Below are 18,732 nucleotides of genomic sequence, written 5' to 3'. Positions count from 1 at the left end.
GGGAGACTCGGAGACTCTCAGAGGCCGCAGGTGCTCTGCAAGGGCAGGTGCTACCACAGCTGACCCAGGCATGTTTTTACACTGTAAAAAAGTCCTTGGTCTACAGTGCACTACCGTTTACCAGCACTTCCACAACCACGATCTTGACCTCATTATATTCTGTCAAAACTATGAGACCAGCAGGACAGGGGCTGCTACACAGTCACTACATAGAGAAGGAAACTGAGTCCTTAAGGGTATGCTGCCACTGTGAGGGGGAACTGGGACTAGAACTCAGGGCTCCTAACCTCCCGTTCTGGGCTCCCTTCATTATTCCCCACCACTTCTCAGAGAATGAATAAGAAACCCCAGAGATGTCTGCTGGCCTTCAGAATTTTCTGGATGAAATAAAGGGAATTCATCCCTTCTGGTCCAATGCAAACTAACCCAGAGCTTCTGACCTGCTAGCACTCCCCTGTTTTGGAAAGAAAGTTTGCTGGGATGGGTGCTGGTGTGTGCCTCATCTACAGGTCACTCTGTGCACTGTTTAAAATGACAGGTCCTTGGGTACCTGGGGGGCTCAGTCGTCAAGCGCCCGCCTTCAGCTCGGGTCATAATCCCAGGGTCCTGGGATGGAGCCCCGCATCGGGCTCCCTGCTCGGCGGGAAGCCTGCTTCTCCCTCTCCCACTCCCCCTGCTTGTGTTCCCTCTCTTGCTGTGTCTCTCTCTGTCAAATAAATAAATAAAATCTTTAAAATGACAGGTCCTTCACAGCACAATGCTATAAAAGGAGAGCTGGGATTTAAACCACACAGTCTAGATCCAGAACTCATGCTCTTAGCCAAAATGTTCCACCCCCTTTTTGGAGGCACACGCAGTAAAAGAGAAACACAGATATAAAAGCAGGTAAATATGAATGGACACGGACATAGCTGTGGATGGCTACAGAGAGAGAATTAAATACACACAACAAACAGAGATGTCACTGCTCAAAAACAATTCTAAAGAAAAAGTAGGAGGGAGGATGGACAAGAAGAGGGTTAATGGAACGACTTTCTCACAATTCAGGGTCCTTGTTGGGGTGCTACAACAAGGAACCTCCCCACATCCTCTCTGAGGGCCACGCGAGACGTAGGCACGTTCTTCTGCACCGGCCATGCTTGGAACTACTATCCTGCAGGGCACCGTTCACGTAGAGTGAGACTAACACTGCGGCTGTTTCAACAAACCAAACCAACAAAACCTCCCAGTTCTTTACGTCTCAACTGGTAGATGGATCTGCCTACGTACAGAAATAGGCTTGTTTCAAGACTTAAAGTTTATCTCAAAACTGAAAAATGACTGAAATGAAAATTACAGAAGAACTTTATTATATTCCAAAGGACTATTATGCTATTTTTGTCACACGCTTTTTTCTTTTCAGTTTTACTTTTGTCCTCACTGTGGTAGAAGTGTCCTGGATAGAAACATCATCATGTGCTGGGCCTTGGGTCTTGGAGAGGTGGGCAGGTCTGCCCGGTATGTCACTTCAATCCATGCAAGAACTATCCTCTTTATAAACAGACCAAATGCTATAGGGCCCTGCATCTCCTTACCCCTACCCTGGCTTCAGCACCGAGGGATTACATCAGTGAAAATTCCTTAAGCCCCAGTTTCCTCTGTGTAAAATCAGAACCCAACAATACCTACCTCATAGGGTCACTGTGAGGATCAAAAAGGCAGCACATACACTTAACTCTGTGTCTCTGGTACCTGGTGAGCCCACTAATCAAAGGTAGCCTTCATAATCATGTAATTCCACCCTGTCTTCAGGGTGAGTTTTCAAAATTGAAACTGATACAATGAGCTGATTTATCTAAGAATATAATAATTAAGAAACAAAATTCTTCTGGTACTAGATAAAAATTATAATCATCTAGTTCAAGAGCTGACCATTTTATCTTACTGCCTAGCACTTAAGAAGAAAACAGTGGGCTCGGGGACTGCAGCTGCCCCAGCCCCGGCCCCCCCAACCCCCAGGGCTAACAGAACTCTGACCTCTGTTGACTCTTCTTGCTCATTTATGACGAGGAAGGCATCCTCCGCAGCCTGCCGTTTGACGTCCGCTATGGTTTGCTCCATCCGAGCTCTCTCTGTTGCAATCACTTCAAAGGCTTTTTGTTCTGCCTCAGCAACAGCTTTCTGTACTTCTGACATGGCCTGAATTTTCACCTTATTCACAGCTTCTTCTAGAAGAAAGTGACAGTAAAATCAACTGGCCGAGAAATCTTTTCCCTCCCACTCCCTATCACTTGCGAGAAGGGATGGAGCTAAAACAAGAGGACTTTTCCAAAAATACACACGGTTTAACATATGACATAGACATTCACTTTTATTCTTATACTATTTGTCTGTTCATGTACTCCCTTGTTGGGTGTATAGATGGGCAGCACTGTGCTAAGGGCTGGGGACACCTAGAGGACTAGGACGTAGTCCTTTTTCCCTACATGTTTGTGATCAAGTACAAAGGTGGCTTGGGGGTCCATGACATATGTCAGTACAAGAGATAAGAGTTCCAAGAAGACAAGTGGTCAGCTCTACAAGTGGCGGGGAAGATCAAGAAAATGTGCCTTGGTTGAGATGGTAGGTGGAAATGAGTATTTGTAAAGTCTCACATCCCATGCTAAGGGCTTTGGCTCTTTCTAAAGAAAACATTAACTCCTGAAGGGTTCTATGCAAGGAGAAAAGACTGAAGGCAGAGACAGCCTGCGAGAGGCTGGGGCAGTAGAAATCCAGCTGAGAGAAGAAACTCTGAATTTAGGCAGGACCAAGGGCATAGAGGAAGGGATGAGGCAGAATGAGGCTGGCAGCATCTAAGAGTCTGGAGGTGAAGGTTAAGAATGAATGGTAGTGCTATGAAATGAAATAGATAATAAGCAAAATGCCATGTGGAGGCAAGTGGGAAGACTGAAGTGCCTCTGGGGCATCCAGGTACAAATGGCCAGGAGGCAGTTAGATATAGAAGACTGAACTCAAGGGGGCACCTGGGTGGCTCAGTTGAGAAGTGTCTGCCTTCGGCTCAGGTCATGATCCCAGGGTTCTGGGATCAAGCCCCACATCAGGCCGCCTGCTCAGCGGGAAGCATGCTTCTCCCTCTCCCACTCCCCCTGCTTGCTTCCTGCTCTCTGCTCTCTCTGTCAAATAAATAAAACCTTAAAAAAAAAAAAAAAAAAGAAGACAACTGAACTCAGCAGAGCAACGTGGGCTCAAGATATGGATTTGGGCATGCCAGGAACCTGGGCTTCCAAAGCCCTATACACTATCAGTATCATCCCACTTGGTTCCTGATCACTTCCTCCCACCACCACCATCCTGCTTGGTTTCCACAGAATGGACACTCCAAATGGCATACACTATGCATTGAGCCTCATCTCCAAGACCCAATGTGAGTGACCGCCTTCTTGGGTCCACAAGACTGGAAAACCCAAAAGCCTAAGGAAATTCCTTTATGGCTTGGTTCTTTCACATGGCCTAGGCTCAAAGATCATCTAAATAAAGTGTTCTAGGCTGCCATCCTAAAACTTTTCATCTTATGACTCCAGCCTTAAGAAAAGATCTTTTCACTCCAAAAGACAAGAATGATGCTGAGTTGAGTTGACAGTGAACTCCACGCTTCTTTTACTCTTGGTATCTACAGAGGTCCACTGTGGCCCACCACCCACTGCCCTTCATAACCCACTTATTAGTTTCCAGATAGGGGTCTTAAGTCAACATAATAATGCCCTAATGTATATTTTATCCTCTCAGGTTAAGGGTCAATCAGTAAGAGTCACAGTTTGAAGTCACCTAAGTCACAGATGACACCATAGCAGAAGAAGGACTCAAATCCAAACAGTTCAAAACCAAAGTTTGGCTCTTAACTATAGTTAACCAAAGGTACCACCCAAGTGGGAAATCACTAGTTACCAAGGAGATCTTGTGCATGGTAATCCTGCTCTTTACCTTAACAACTGCTATCTTCATTTCCGATAATTCTATTCCACTTCTTGGTAATACGTATTTCCACATTTCCCACTGCAAAAAGGTTTTTCCAAGTTGCTATGTATTTTTCCAAAAAAAAATTTTTTTTAAAGATTTATTTATTTGAGAGAGAGACAGTGTGAGCAGGGGGAGGGGCAGAGGGAGAGAATCTTCAAGCTTGGGGCTTGATCCCACAACCCATGAGATCGTGACCTGAGCTGAAACCAAGAGTCAGACACTTAACCAACTGAGCCACCCAGGCGCCCCCAAATTATTTTTAATGACAAAATAATATTTTGTGTGGCTAAGTCTGAGACAGGAATGATTTTAAGAATTTGCATGTACTGGGTTACCTAGCTCAGTCAATCAAGTGTCAATTCTTGACCTCAAGGTTGTGAATTCAAGCCCCATGCTAAAACTAAAATCTTGGGGCGCCTGGCTGGCTCAGTCAGTTAAGCATCTGCCTGCGGCTCAGGTCATGGTCCCAGGGTCTAGGGACTGAGCCCCACATCAGGCTCCTAAGCTCTTTAATAAAAATAAAGTAAAAGAAAATCTTTAAAAAATTTGCACACATTCAAGATTGGTCTACCTAATAATTTCATAAATAAACCTCTAATGAATTATTTAGTGTCGTTAACAAGGTCATTTAAAAATAGGTCAACAAATATATGTCAATAAAGACTCTGGGGGCTAACTGATTTATCTTATATTCTCCTAAACTGCCAGTCAGAACAAACACTCTGCAGTATGTTTATTTGTATTTCTCACAATTTGTTCATATCTTTTGTCCATTTGTTTATGATGATCTTGATGCTCCTGAAAGAGTCTTTATGAAGGACAAGAATTAACTTTTGCAGAAATAAATTTTATCTCAAAAAAAACAAAAAACAAAAAAAACCGCAAGAACTGTACTGGACTACAAAAAAATGGTCTTGGAAAAGGGAGCCTAGAAGGAAAAGAAGGCTCATGTCTGGACAAGGGCAGATTTAGGGACATGAGGTTAGTTTTATCCACTATCTTACTGCAATAGGCAAACCCACCCTCCTTTTAGTCTTCTAGAAAATGAGACCCACCAAGAACAGTCTTGACAAAGTGGGGACAATGAAGGTGAAAGGAAGAGTGGAGGGTTGTTCCAAGGCCAAAATGAGCCAGATGTGGTAGCATGTGAACATAGTGTGTAAAGATTCAAGTAAACACAACAGGCAGAAATGAATTGAGCTATATGCTCAGAAATAAGGCATATAAATAGGGAAGGAAAAGTTGGTTACTTAATGCCTCAGGATGACCCAGCAGAAGGGTATGCAGTAAGACGTCATTTGAAATTCTTGACCTGCAAAAGATCCTGTGAAGCGCAGTCCAGGTGTATGCGAAAGCTGGAGGGAGAAAGGAAGGAGCCTAGAGTTCTGAGGAGAAAGTTATGAGCCAAAGACCTTTCCCCCAAACATGTGCTCCAGGCTCACACAAATTAGTGAGTATGTGACATAGAAGCACACAGATACGTACCAGTTTTTTTCCAAAACTCCACAGGTACATATCCTGTTCCTGGCCGATTGTTGAATTCCCGCTGCGAATCTACAAAAGGGATAAACAGCACAGGGTTTCTTAGAAGTGGTCTATAACCAACGTGTTTTATTTTTATGGAAAAAAAAAAAATTTTTTTTTTTTTAAAGATTTTATTTATTTATTTGACAGAGAGTGAGAGGGAACACAAGCAGGGGGAGTGGGAGAGGGAGAAGCAGGATTCTGCTGAGCAGGGAGCCCAACTTGAGCTTTGATCCCAGAACCCTGAGATCATAACCTGAGCCGCCTAACCAAGCCACCCAGGAGCCCCTCCTTCTGTTCTTAAGATGGGTCCTGTTTAATCAATTCCATGTCTTCCACTCTGGTTTCCTTCCCTCTTTTAGGATATATCCTACTCAACTGTGGTAGATACCACGATAAAGGGTAGATAGGAGATACATTTTTTAAAAAAGATTTTCAAGAGAGAGAGCGTGCGTAAGCGCAGGAGCGAGCACACAACAGCGGGTAGGGAGCAGAGGGAGAGAACCATCAAGCAGACTCCCTGCTGAGCACAGAGCCCAACATGGGGCTGCTCAATCCAAGGATCCATGATCTCATGACCTGAGATGAAACAAATAGCCTGACGCCCAACCAAATGAGCCACCCAGGCACCCCAAGAGGTACACTTTTTGAAACACTGTGGGTTGTTAATCAAACATTTAATGGTTTTGGTCTAGTAAAGAATTTTAAAAAAGATTTATTCATTTATTTTAGAGAGAGAAAGAGAGCACATGCTTGAAATTGGAAGGAGGGGCACCTGGGTGGCTCAGTCGGTTAATCGTCTGCCTTTGGCTCAGGTCATGATCCCAGGGTCCTGAGATTGAGTCCTGCATGGTACTCTCTGCTCAGCAGGGAGTCTGATTCTCCCTCTCCCACTCCTCCTGCTTGTGCTCTCTCTCTCTGTCAAATAAATAAAATCTTAAAAAAAAAAAAGAAGAAAAAGTAAAGAAACTGGGAAGGAGGGGCAGAGGGAGAAGGAGAGAGAATCCCGAGATTCCACGCCCAGTGTAAAGCCCCACTTGGGGCTTGATCCCACGACTGTGAGACCATGAGCCCAGCCAAAACTGAGAGTTGGATGCTCAACCACCTAGGCAACCCAGCTCTAGCAGAGAATTCTAAGTTAAAACGACTTTCCTTCAGAGTTGTATTCTAACTTTCAATGATGCTAACTGATATTTGTTTCTTCCACAGTGTTGTTTGATTGGTAGACTGGTTCAAGTTGGAATATTTGCCTTTCAGTTCTGGTAATTTTTTTCCCCCCAGTAACTACACTATCTTCACTGTCTATTCATGGTTTCTGAAACTCATTTGATATGGATTAGATGACTAACAAGTTCATAAAAATATTAATGCGTGGTTTGGTGAAAACATTATAAAGTGAACATCCGTAAAACTTCAGGTCAAGAAAGACACTTCTAACAACCCCAAATCCCCAAGAAATGAGTAGTAGTAAGCCACAGTGCTGTTTAAAGGATGCTAGTCAGACCTGCAATCCTGTCCTCAGAAAGGCTGGTGAAGATGATGAGCACTCACTCTCTACTCTCCATCACCACAGCCTCCACCCCACACCCTAGAGAAAACCATGATCATTTTCTTCTTTTCCTTTATCCTTTTCCTACCTATTTATGCATCCGTACGTAAAATACCAAAATACATCCCTTGTCGTCTGAACCAAATTTATCCCTGAAATATTGTGAATCACCAATGTTCAGATAGAGGGAACTTTTATTTCCTTATTTTAAATGGGAAAAGTAATAATGCTATCCAGTCTCTAGTCAATTTCTCTCCAAATCACCAAAATACTTAAATACTAAACACTTGAATAAATAATCCACGAGTGGTTTCTGCATACACCAAACATTTAAAACACGAATTGTCAAAAAAAAAAACCCCAAAAAATAGAAACACCCACAAACCACAAATCATCTAATTATTTTGCCGTCACTGGGATGTTCGTGTGCTACGCCCAAGAACACTGCTGAGTGTAGCACAGCACTGCTCCAAATGCTGTCTACAAACTGCTATGGTCCATCAAGGGACAGGGAACAGAGGCCAGAATGCACAACCAGCGTGTCTCCAAGCACACTGCTTAATGTAGAGGCCTCCTGTCAAAGCAAGCAGACAGCACCCAGTACATGCTGTGGAAGGCCCCTCAACCAATCATGGTCCAATAACAAATTCTTTTGGAATGGTTTGGTCCACATTTTGAATAGCATGATTACGTAGGATATGAATGATGCTTTCTTTCTACACTACAACAACCATGATATAAGAGAAATAAACAATAAAATAAAAATATGAAATATATATACTATGCATAAATGAAGATACTGAAAAAGATGAACAGAAGGTAATGCAGAGCCACGTTTAAATGCCTCCAAGAAGGGGTGCCTGGGTGGCTCAGTCGTTAAGCGTCTGCCTTAGGCTCAGGTCATGATCCCAGGGTCCTGGGATCCAGCCCCACATCGGGCTCCCTGCTCAGCAGGAAGCCTGCTGCTCCCTCTCCCACTCCTTCTGCTTGTGTTCCCTCTCTCGCTGTGTCTCTCTCTGTCAAATAAATAAATAAAATCTTAAAGAAAAATAAAAAATATATAAAATCTAGGGGCGCCTGGGTGGCTCAGTCGTTAGGCGTCTGCCTTGGGCTCAGGTCATGATCCTAGGGTCCTGGGATCCAGCCCCACATCAGGCTCCCTGCTTGGCGGGAGGCCTGCTTCTCCCTCTCCCACTCCCCCTGCTGGTATTCCCTCTCTTGCTGTCTCTCTCTCTAATAAAAAAATATAAATAAATAATAAATACATACATACATGCCCCCAAGACGACCTGCCACAGGAGCTAGAGAAGAGCTGCCTAAGGACCACACTCACTCTCACCTAAACACATGCAGACTGACTGGGGGAAGGTTTGTGATTTGGAAGGTGAATTCTGGATATTTCTGCAAGTTTTTATGGGGACTATTTGTGAAGGTTCAGATGGTGCGGGATACCTGAGGATGAGCTCTGAAGTTGTTCATACATTTGTATGTATGTGTCATTTAGCGGATGGATTAATTGTAATCTCTGCACCCAATGTGGGGCTTGAACACATGACCATGAGGTTAAGAATCATGTGCTCTTCTGACTGAGCCAGCTAGGTGCCCCAAGCTCTGTCGTTGTTATCGAAGTGCAGCTACCTTGCACCCACAAGTATCCTGACGTCTGGCTATCATATCCCACACAAGGTGGCTAATCTACGGTGCCCTCAAGAATCAGCTCTGTGGGAGGGGTGGGGAGTGGGATCCTTTGGTTACCAATGACTTCGCCTCCCTTTTTTTGAAGTCTTTTTTAGACTAACAGCTGTCATCTGTGGAACATGCTAGGTTGTCATAATAAGAGATTCATTCTCCCTCGTAAAAAGAGGGAGCTTGAAGTGGGTACATGGGGAAAACGTCTGATCACAGATGGCCCCTCATTTAGCTGTGTCTTTGCATAGGGCAACCTTTTTAGTTACTAGATGAATGTGATGGGACACTTTCGAAGAAAAAGCTGTGGCATCCTGCATGTACCCTGGATTGAGAGAATAGTTGTTCATATCTTTGCTGCTTCAGGCTGAGAAAAGGCAAGATGGGACAACCCCGTTTGGTATAGTAAAGCTTTTTATACAGGCCTCCAGGGGCGCCTGGGCGGCTCAGATACTTAAGCGTCTGACTTTGGCTCACAAAGGTCGTGATCCCAGGATCCTGGGATTGAGGCCCGAGTCAGGCTCCCTGCTCAGTGGGGAGCCTGCTTTCCCTCTCCCTCTGCCCTTCCCCCCACCCTGCTTGTGCCCTCTCTCACTCACTCTCGCTCTATCTCAAATAAATAAATAAAATCTTAAAAACAAAACAAAACAAACCAAAGGCCTCCAGACAGAGGTCTTTAAATGGTATTTTCCTGGATGGGGAGTGGAAGGGAAAGCAGGGAAGGTGAGGGGAACATTTTTAGATTTTCAGGGCTACTGATGAGGAATAATTGTGATGTACATGAGAGTACCTAGGACATTCAGCCAGGGTAATTTTAACAACTATTCCTTAATCATCACCTAACACATAGAGAGTTAAAAACAACAAAATCACAAATATTCTCATTATCTACGAGTTAGACAGTATTTCCTCAACATGCCAGCTACTGAATCCTTGACATATTTTATCATTTACTCTTCATAATCACCTGGGTCTTTCTAATTCCACAATCTAGCACCATCTTCCTTTAAAGTAAAATACAAAAAGCCTTCCCTGTCATCTTAGGTGAGACTCTCCCCCTTACCATTGCTGAGAGAATCGGCGCTCCCAGGACTGTGCTGCCTGGAGACCAACTCGCCCCCTGTCTTCCTCATCTCTGTGTTTTCGTTACATCGTCTTTTCCAGTAGTTGAGTTCTTCACGATCAGATTCCTGACAGCGCCGCAGAACTGCCATGGAGCGCCTTGTCTTCTCTACCATTTCCATAATGCAATTCAGAGCCTAAGCCACAGAGGAAATCAGGCAGACGTAAGATTAGAACTTTCAAATAACCAATACTGAAAAATTAAGGATGGGTAAGCTATAAAGAATGAAGGCTTAAGTTATCTCAGCTTTAGCAATATCAAGCCGACATATGAAAGCCTTGCTTAACAGCTTCTTTGTACTTATTTATTTAATTTGGGGAGGAGAGAGGAGAGAATCCTAAGTAGGTTCCATGACCAGCATAGCCCCAACATGGGGCTCGATATCACAACCCTGAGATGATGAGCAGAGCCAAAATCAAAATCAAGAGTGGGACGTTTAACTGACTGAGCCACCCAGGCACCTCTTAACAGCTTCTTTTTAAATATATATATGCAAATTTTTTTTTTTAAAATTTCAAAATAACACTTTTTGGATTCTTCCAGGTTCAAGCAGCCAGAGTCTCTCACCATAATATAGTCCTTTAAACACAATGGTGAAACCACCCTCTCATTTATTTTTGGAGAAGCACCATTTATTTATTTATTTATTTATTTATAAGATTTTATTTATTTATTTATTTATTTTTAAGATTTTATTTATTTATTTATTTGAGAGAGAATGAGAGAGAGCACATGAGAGGGGGGAGGGTCAAAGGGAGAAGCAGGCACCCCGCCGAGCAGGGAGCCCGATGCGGACTCGATCCCAGGACTGCAGGATCATGACCTGAGCCGAAGGCAGTCGCTTAACCAACTGAGCCACCCAGGCGCCCTTTATTTATTTATTTTTAAAAGATTTTATTTATTTATTTGACAGAGAGATAGAGAGAGAGCACAAGTATGCAGAGTGGCAGGCAGAGGGAGAGGGAGAAGCAGGCTCTCCACTGAGCAGGGAGCCAGACGTGGGGCTCAATCCCAGGACCCCAGGATCGTGACCTGAGCCAAAGACAGACACTTAACCGACTGCGACCCAGGTGCCCCGGAGAAGCACCACTTATTCAGCGTTTCCTATATACTAGATCCTGTGATAAGCACCTTACATATTATAACCACCCTGTTGTGAATGTAAGTAATACAGTATTCTTTTTTTTAAGATATAAAAATTAAGGCTACAAACTGTAAAAACAACTTGCCCATTGCACAAAGGTAGGAAGTGGCAAAGCTGGGACCTGAAATGACAAACCTGATTTTAACCATTGTACTTTCGGATTTCATTTTGTTATATCCTGAAGTGACTACCCCACTGCAAAGATGTGAGAGTTACTCTTAGCTCTCTAGCTAGGGAAGTAGCAGATAAATCAAGTTTATTTTATTTTATCATTATTATTTTTTTTTTTAAAGATTTTATTTATTTGAGAGAGAGAATGAGATAGAGAGAGAGAGAGCATGAGAGGGGCAGGGTAAGAGGGAGAAGCAGACTTCCTGCTGAGCAGGGAGCCCGATGCGAGACTCGATCCCGGGATTCCAGGATCATGACCTGAGCCGAAGGCAGTTGCTTAACCAACTGAGCCACCCAGGCGCCCCTATCATTATTATTTTTTAAGTAAGCTCTACACCCAACATGGGACTTGAAGGGCTTGAACTCACAACCCTGAAATCAAGAGTCACATGCTCCACTGATTGAGCAAGCCAGGTGCACTGATAAATTAAGTTTTTATTGCAAAGACACCGGGGCTCTGGTGAAGTTCACTTCAGGCATATATACTCCATTATTATTGGTAATATTAAGAATTAAATGTAATAGGAAAATTATACATCGTAAGATTCTTACATGATCAAGATGTTTCCATTCATCAGCCCATTCCCTTTCTGTCAAACGGTGGTCTACCAACTCATCCTGATAGCCTCCATTTAGACCTATTAGAAATTAGAGATTAAATTTGATGATAGAGGGAAGAATACAATAAACAAAATTCTAGCAAGTAAATACACACACATCCATACCAAATATGAGCACACTACTAGGGCAATGATTCACAATGGAGTGTGGGACCCACAAAATGACATGAAACAACAACAAAAAAATCACCATTTAGAATATATAAAAAACTCTGACAAATCACTTATGAAAGACAAACAGCCCAAAAGAAAAACAGGCAAAAGAAATAAAGAGGTATGCCAGACAGAAAAGCACAGATGGCCCATAAACACATGAAGACATTCAAACTTGTAAGTAGTCACAATGCAAATAAAATATTCACTAAGATAGCATTTCATATCCATACACTGGAAAAAATTAAATTGTCAGGTAATACTAAATGTTGGCAAGTATTTGGTATAATGCAAATAAATATTTCACCACCACAAATAGAACGGGTACAGTACAAACATTTGGAAACAACTTAGTATTACCAAAATATATGTATACATGTCTTTAAGTAAGCTCTATGCTCAACATAAGGCTTGAATTCACAACCCTGAGGATTAAGAGTTGCATGCTCAGGGGCGCCTGGGTGGCTCAGTTGTTAAGCGTCTGCCTTCGGCTCAGGTCATGGTCCCAGGGTCCTGGGATCGAGCCCCGCATTGGGCTCCCTGCTCAGCGGGAAGCCTGCTTCTCCCTGTCCCACTCCCCTTGCTTGTGTTCCTTCTCTCGCTGTCTCTCTGTCAAATAAATAAATAAAATCTTAAAAAAAAAAAAAAAAAGAGTTGCATGCTCTTCTCACTGAGACAGCGAGGGGCCTCCCACAAAATATTTTTTGTATGGCATTAATTTATAATGAGATTTGTAAGAATGCAATGACTGTGTGAATGAAGGGTATACTGAATTAAGAGCTGTCCGCTATTTTGAAAAATCCTGTCACATATGACACCACTGCTCAAAGTACTGAAATCATTAATATAACACAGCTGTTATCAGTCTGAATTTACAAGTGCTGTATTGAGAGTGATCCTGTATCTGTGTAAGCATCTGCTTATTTTATTGTATCTTCTTCCGAAGTCATGCCTGAGCGCTAACATATTCTAATACTTTCTTATATATTATGCTTTAGAATATTGATCCTACAACTACGGGTCTAAGACAGGCTATAGTATCCCTAACTTTCACTTAGGAGAGCAAAGGGGAGGGGCTGCAATGTATTTGTTTAAAAAGGGGAGGGAATAAGTGGTTTGGTAAGAATTAAGAACTAGGGCACATGCTTTCAAGAAGACTGGGGAAAATTAAGGAATCTATCAAAAGCCCAGAAGACAAATGGTTAAACCTAAAATAAACCTCATAAAGAAGAGGACTGAAGATCTTTCAAACAGAATGCTTCAAGATAAAAGAAAGTTTTTCTGGAATTGTTAGGAATGAAAGGAAAACCCGACCACAATGCAGTTACAGCTAGATTCTGGCACACTTCTTTCTCAAAAAAGTAATGGATCAAACAAGTTAAAAAGTATGTATAAATACAGAAAAAATCAACAGCAACCCTTGTTTTTAACATAAAAAGAGGGACATGGGAGAAAAAGGATTGGACTACACAAAACAACGGCCAAGGGAGGTGCCACAGCAAATGAGCAATGTAGGCTAGCTTTGGGCATCAGATAGCTGGGGTCTGAATCTTGTCTCTGCCACTCTAGCTACGTGATTTTGGCCACAGTTCCTTCACCTCTCGTCTATAAAAAGCGGGTATCAACTGCATGGGACCACTGTGAGGACTGAACAAGACAAGGTACATATGATGTGCATGTACCGCAATCTAAGCAGTACCTGCAAATGCTGGTAGCGGAGACTGTTGTCAAGGCCCTCACCATTCAGCTACCACCGCGTGAAGCCAAGCCCTACTGCAGTCCATGCCTCTGAAAAGTACCAGTGAGCTGAGCCTAAGTCAGAACGAGGACAAGCAATGTGCTGCAATTTTTTACTCCCTGGGGTACCCCGCAAATGGAAATGTAGGGAAAACTCTGGAAGTTAGCAGCCCTTTGGTTCTCTGCTCTGACACATGATCAGCAGTTACTCCAAAGAAACCTTCTACAGTAAACTTGTATGAGAATATGACAATAAGCTTTGTTCAAAACTGATCTTGGGTAATGTTTGTTAGGGGCTTTTTTGCTTCTTCCTGAATTTAATGGTTACTAAGGATGCACACGCCAGGCATTCTACATGTAACAATGACCCAGCTGAAGTGGTAGTATCATCTCCATTTTAGAAACGAATAACCTGAGGCTCAGAGGGCATAAACAAACAACTTGCATAAGATCACACAGCTAGTTAGTATGCAGAGCCAAGATTTAAATTTAGATATGTCTCACCTCCTGACCTAAACATCCATGCACTTTCACTTTTTTTTAAAGATTTTTTTTTTATTTTACAGAGAGAGAGACAGTGAGAGACGGAACACAAGCAGGGGGAGTGGGAGAGGGAGAAGCAGTCTCTCCGCTGAGCAGGGAGCCCGATGCGGGGCTCGACCCCAGGACCTGGGATCATGACCTGAGCCGAAGGCAGACGCTTAATGACTGAGCCACCCAGGAGCCCCTGTACTTTCACTTTAAAGACACATATTTCATATCTTTTTAAATTTTAAGAACACTTTACTCTGAAATAAATCCAGATTTACAGAAACAATGCAAAAATAGTATAAAGAATTCTCATATAACCTTCATCCAGATCTCCAAAATATTAGTATTTTAGCTCATTTGTTTTAACATTCTCTAGTTTTCTGCACCATGAGAATAAATGATACCTCCTTATTTTTTTTTTTTTTACAATTTTATTCATTATTTGACAGAGAGAGAGAGAGAGCGCGAGCACAAGGGGGAGGAGGGGTAGAGGGAGAAGCAGACTCCCCGTTGAGAGGGAGCCGGATGTGGGGACTCGATCCCAGGACTCTGGAATCATGACCTGAACCAAAGGCAGCTGCTTACCCAACTGAGCCACACAGGCACCTGATACCTCTTTATTCTTTTTTTTTTTTTTTTTAAAGATTTTATTTATTTGACACAGAGAGAGACAGCGAGAGAGGGAACACAAGCAGGGGGAGTGGGAAAGGGAGAAGAAGGCTTCCCGCCGAGCAGGGAGCCCGATGCGGGGCTCGATCCCAGGACCTTCAGATCATGACCTGAGCCGAAGGCAGTCGCTTAACCAACTGAGCCACCCAGGCGCCCCTGATACCTCCTTATTTTTAAATATTTCATTATGTATTTCCTAAAAATTTATTTAAGCCCAGTTCTATCATAAGGATAATAGCAACAAGATCACTACAACTCTAATATTCTTGTTTATGTATAATATTGTTTTATCTTATCAGAGGAAAAAAAGCAATGATTGCGTCATTTTGCTTTATAACTGAGTAGGAAGGAAACCCAAAGATTTAATCTGAATTTAAAGCATTACCATGCTGCTCATGTCACTTACTAAGATTGTGGTGTCTATCACGAACTTCTCGATGTTCTAGCATCTTGTTGGGCTCACGATACAGATGTGAAGTTGCAATATCTTCTAAGGTGTAGTGTTGAAGAGGTGGAGGAGTAGGATGGAACTGGCCCCCAGGATTCATGAGGGGCACAGTGAGGGCAGGACTGTGCCGGGGAGCAGGGCTGATGGTGCACACTCTCTTGGCCGGAGGCTCAGGAGGAACTGTATCTCTTTCAAAACTGTTCTCTTCCCTCCTGTAGAAGAACCAGAAGTACATATCTGAGCCCATCTTTCACAAACAGGAAGATGATAAAGACAGATGTGACAGGGGCACCTGCGTGGCTCAGTTGGTTAAGTGGCTGCCTTCGGCTCGCGTCGTGATCCTGGGGTCCTGGGAGCCCCACATCAGGCTCCCTCCTCGGCGAGCCTGCTTCTCCCTCTCCCTCTGCCTGCTGCTCTGCCTACTTGTGCTCTCTCTGTCAAATAAATAAAATCTTTAAAAAAAAAAAGTGTAACATGAGGCATGAACAAAAATTTCTCCAGAGGCCAGGTAGATAAAAAGAATTGTGATTTATTCCAGCATGAAGAGGTTAAATCTATCCACAACCAGGCAGAAACATCTCACCTCATGAAGCAAAGGAGGGATTACAGCATTTTCTTATGTGATAGTATACGGAGGATTATGGGCTCAACTATGTTCAGCAGTTTTGAGGTCAAATTTGCTGTTCTGGAGGTCCGTTTATGGAAAGAAACAATTCTTCACATGGGAGGAAAAAAGGCTCACATAATTAATACACTTGTGAGTCGGTACTGTTTCCAGTCATTTTGCTTCAATTTTCACACATTTTCCACTGTGTTAAAATATTGCTTCCTTGAATTACACTTTCAATTCATACTGAAATTTCCAGAAGAAATCTTATTTTATTTTATTTATTTGAAAGAGAGACAGTGAGAGAGAGCAGGAGTTGGGAGGAGAGGGAGAGGTAGAAAGAGGCACCCCGCCGAGCAGGGAGCCTGATGCGGGGCTCGATCCCAGGACCCTGGGATCATGACCTGAGCCTAAAGCAGACATTCAACCGACTGAGCCACTCAGGCACCCCCAGACTGTATTTCCTATGGTTCTGGAACAGTGGATCCACAGAATGCCCTAGAGTGGAGTCTCTCATCAGGGGCATACAGAGTCATCTGAAGAGTTTTTGAAAAACACTTGTGTCTGGGAACTACACGTATAGATTTGAGAAACATTCTGCTGTCAGATGTTGGGGAAAAGCAAAACTAACGTTAGAAATTCTGAGTCCATACCTATATATAATCACAGTAATCAAATTCTCTTTCTTTCACAAGCAAAGGGGAAGCTCAGAATAATTCTAGGAAAGCAAGGACAACAAATCACTTCTCTACTCACCTTTCTGGACTGGGCCTCTTTCCATTTCCATGCACTTCCATGAGCAGTTCGGAAGAATCAGCAGGTGACGCAATACTTGTGCTGAGCAGAAGGTGTTCGTGCTGAGCCAGGTACTGGGATGGGGTCTGCTTGGCGGCTCGAGCGCAGTGCAGCAGTTCTCGCTGCAGCAGGGGCAGATTGGCCTTGAAAAGAAGAGGCAGGGGCTGGAAGGCAGTTTTCCAAGTGTTGGGCCCCACACAACAGGGCTCAGCACCTGAAAAGGCTTTAACAAATAAGATGACACAAGACAAAAGCCCTTCTTTCCTTGTCAGCCTGATTTTTATATGCCTCTCTATGAGTAAAGTGACATCTATAATACTGACCTGGAACTACTGGTTAACTTGACTCTTGCCCCCACAAGGTGTAAATCCCCTAAAGGGGAAGACTGTGCTTTATTTACCTTTGTGGCCTAGTACAGAGTCAAAGCTCAATGAAGGCATGTTTAACAGAGTAAATTCAAATTTTATACATTTTGGGGGCAATGGGCTGACTCAGTTGGTACGGCATGCAACTCTTGATCAAGAGTTCAAGGCCCACGTTGGGCGTGGACCAAACTTCAAATTAAAAAAAAATTTTTAACATGTATTTTTGAAAAGGCCTATTAGAAAATTAGTCCGGGGCACCTGGATGGCTCAGTCATTAAGCGTGTGCCTTTGGCTCAGGTCATGATCCCAGAGTCCTGGGATCGAGCCCCGTATCAGGTTCCTTGCTCGGCGGGAAGCCTGCTTCTCCCTCTCCCACTCCCCCTGCTTGTGTTCCCTCTCTCGCTGTGTCTCTCTCTACCAAATAAATAAAATCTTTAAAAAAAAAAAAGAAAATTAGTCCTGTTTACACAGGGGTAGGAGAAATTCACACTTTCCTCTATCATCATCAGTAAGTCTTGGTTTCCCTCTTTCAAATTCCAACCCATCGCTGATAGTACTGCTCAACCTTCCTTTCATGTTCTCTAGGACAGCTGTCTTGGAATTCTGGAAGCATTAGACTAGGCTCTGAGGATGCACAGGTGACCCATGGGCAAAATCTCTTTCTTATTGTGGCACCCTAGCTGGATATGTTTCCTTATATTGTAAAAGGATAATTAACTATATACTGATTATATTTTCTTCTCAAACTTAGAAAACCTTTAATGGGGACAAATCATATAAAAAACCCTATACATCTACAAACTTCACTCTAAGTCCTTCGTATGTAAAATGTATGTTTCCTATATTCGTTTTATTAAAAGAAAATAATTATATTATTCTCCCCAAATTTAAGAACAATTCAGACCTGAGCCCGTAACAGAACTCTTTATCTCAAGGGAAACAGATGAACAAATAAAAGGAGAATTTTAACACATGCAAGTAGTCATTCCTTTACCAAGGGTTAATTTAGCAGGCACCATAACATAATAAGTGACTGTGTTAAAGCAGAAATAAATTGACAAAATCCAAATGTTAGCCAAAGAACTGCCATAACAACCTACCTCATGCTGTTTTCCAAAATAAGAGAGTTAAGAATAGGGAATTTGACAATATAAAACACTTTTTAAGTCTGTTATATAACCTAAAACTTGTAGCAACTATTAAAAAAAAAAAAAATATCACGTCAGATTTTTACATCTGTGACATGTGCCCTTTGATGGAATTTTTAAAAATGTTATTTCCTATTTTTCTTTTTAAATTTATTCATTTGACAGAGAGACAGACAGTGAGAGAGGGCACACAAGCAGGGGGAGTGGGAGAGGGAGAAGCAGGCTTCCCGCCGAGCAGAGAGCCCGATGCGGGGCTCGATCCCAGGATCCCGGGATCATGACCTGAGCCGAAGGCAGACGCTTAACGACTAAGTCACCCAGGCGCCCCTTAATTATTTTCTATTAAAAATTTTTCACAAATCTTTCTTGGTTCCAGAGTCTTAGGGGAAATAATTGTCTATTGGCTCTGGCATACAGCAAAGGGACCAAGATAGAACCAGCACAGCTGTTTCAGGCCTGAAAAAGG

At 42.8% G+C, this 18,732-nt stretch overlaps 1 protein-coding gene across 13 annotated transcripts in view; it reads right to left on the bottom strand.

Annotated features, from left to right (window-relative positions):
* The window catches only part of CBFA2T2 (CBFA2/RUNX1 partner transcriptional co-repressor 2), a 151,514-nt gene that overhangs the window by 7,699 nt on the left and 125,083 nt on the right, over positions 1-18,732 (bottom strand). For 10 of the 13 annotated variants that reach the window (XM_064573020.1, XM_064573018.1, XM_064573028.1 and 7 more), the window contains 6 exons: positions 16,715-16,917; positions 15,310-15,563; positions 11,746-11,831; positions 9,819-10,014; positions 5,482-5,550; positions 2,017-2,207 (listed from right to left, as the gene is read on the bottom strand). In XM_064573020.1, the coding sequence (XP_064429090.1) occupies positions 2,017-2,207; positions 5,482-5,550; positions 9,819-10,014; positions 11,746-11,831; positions 15,310-15,563; positions 16,715-16,917 (999 nt within the window). The remainder of the gene's footprint in view (positions 1-2,016; positions 2,208-5,481; positions 5,551-9,818; positions 10,015-11,745; positions 11,832-15,309; positions 15,564-16,714; positions 16,918-18,732) is intronic. The other 3 variants (XM_064573019.1, XM_054510053.2, XM_054510054.2) reach the window with 3 other exon arrangements.

The sequence above is a fragment of the Mirounga angustirostris genome, unplaced genomic scaffold (genome assembly GCF_029215605.1).
Source record: "Mirounga angustirostris isolate CCGP_5_RB_7025 unplaced genomic scaffold, mMirAng1.0.hap1 SCAF_10, whole genome shotgun sequence".
NCBI classification, from domain to species: Eukaryota; Metazoa; Chordata; class Mammalia; order Carnivora; family Phocidae; genus Mirounga; species Mirounga angustirostris.
This window is presented reverse-complemented; position numbering and strand designations above follow the sequence as displayed.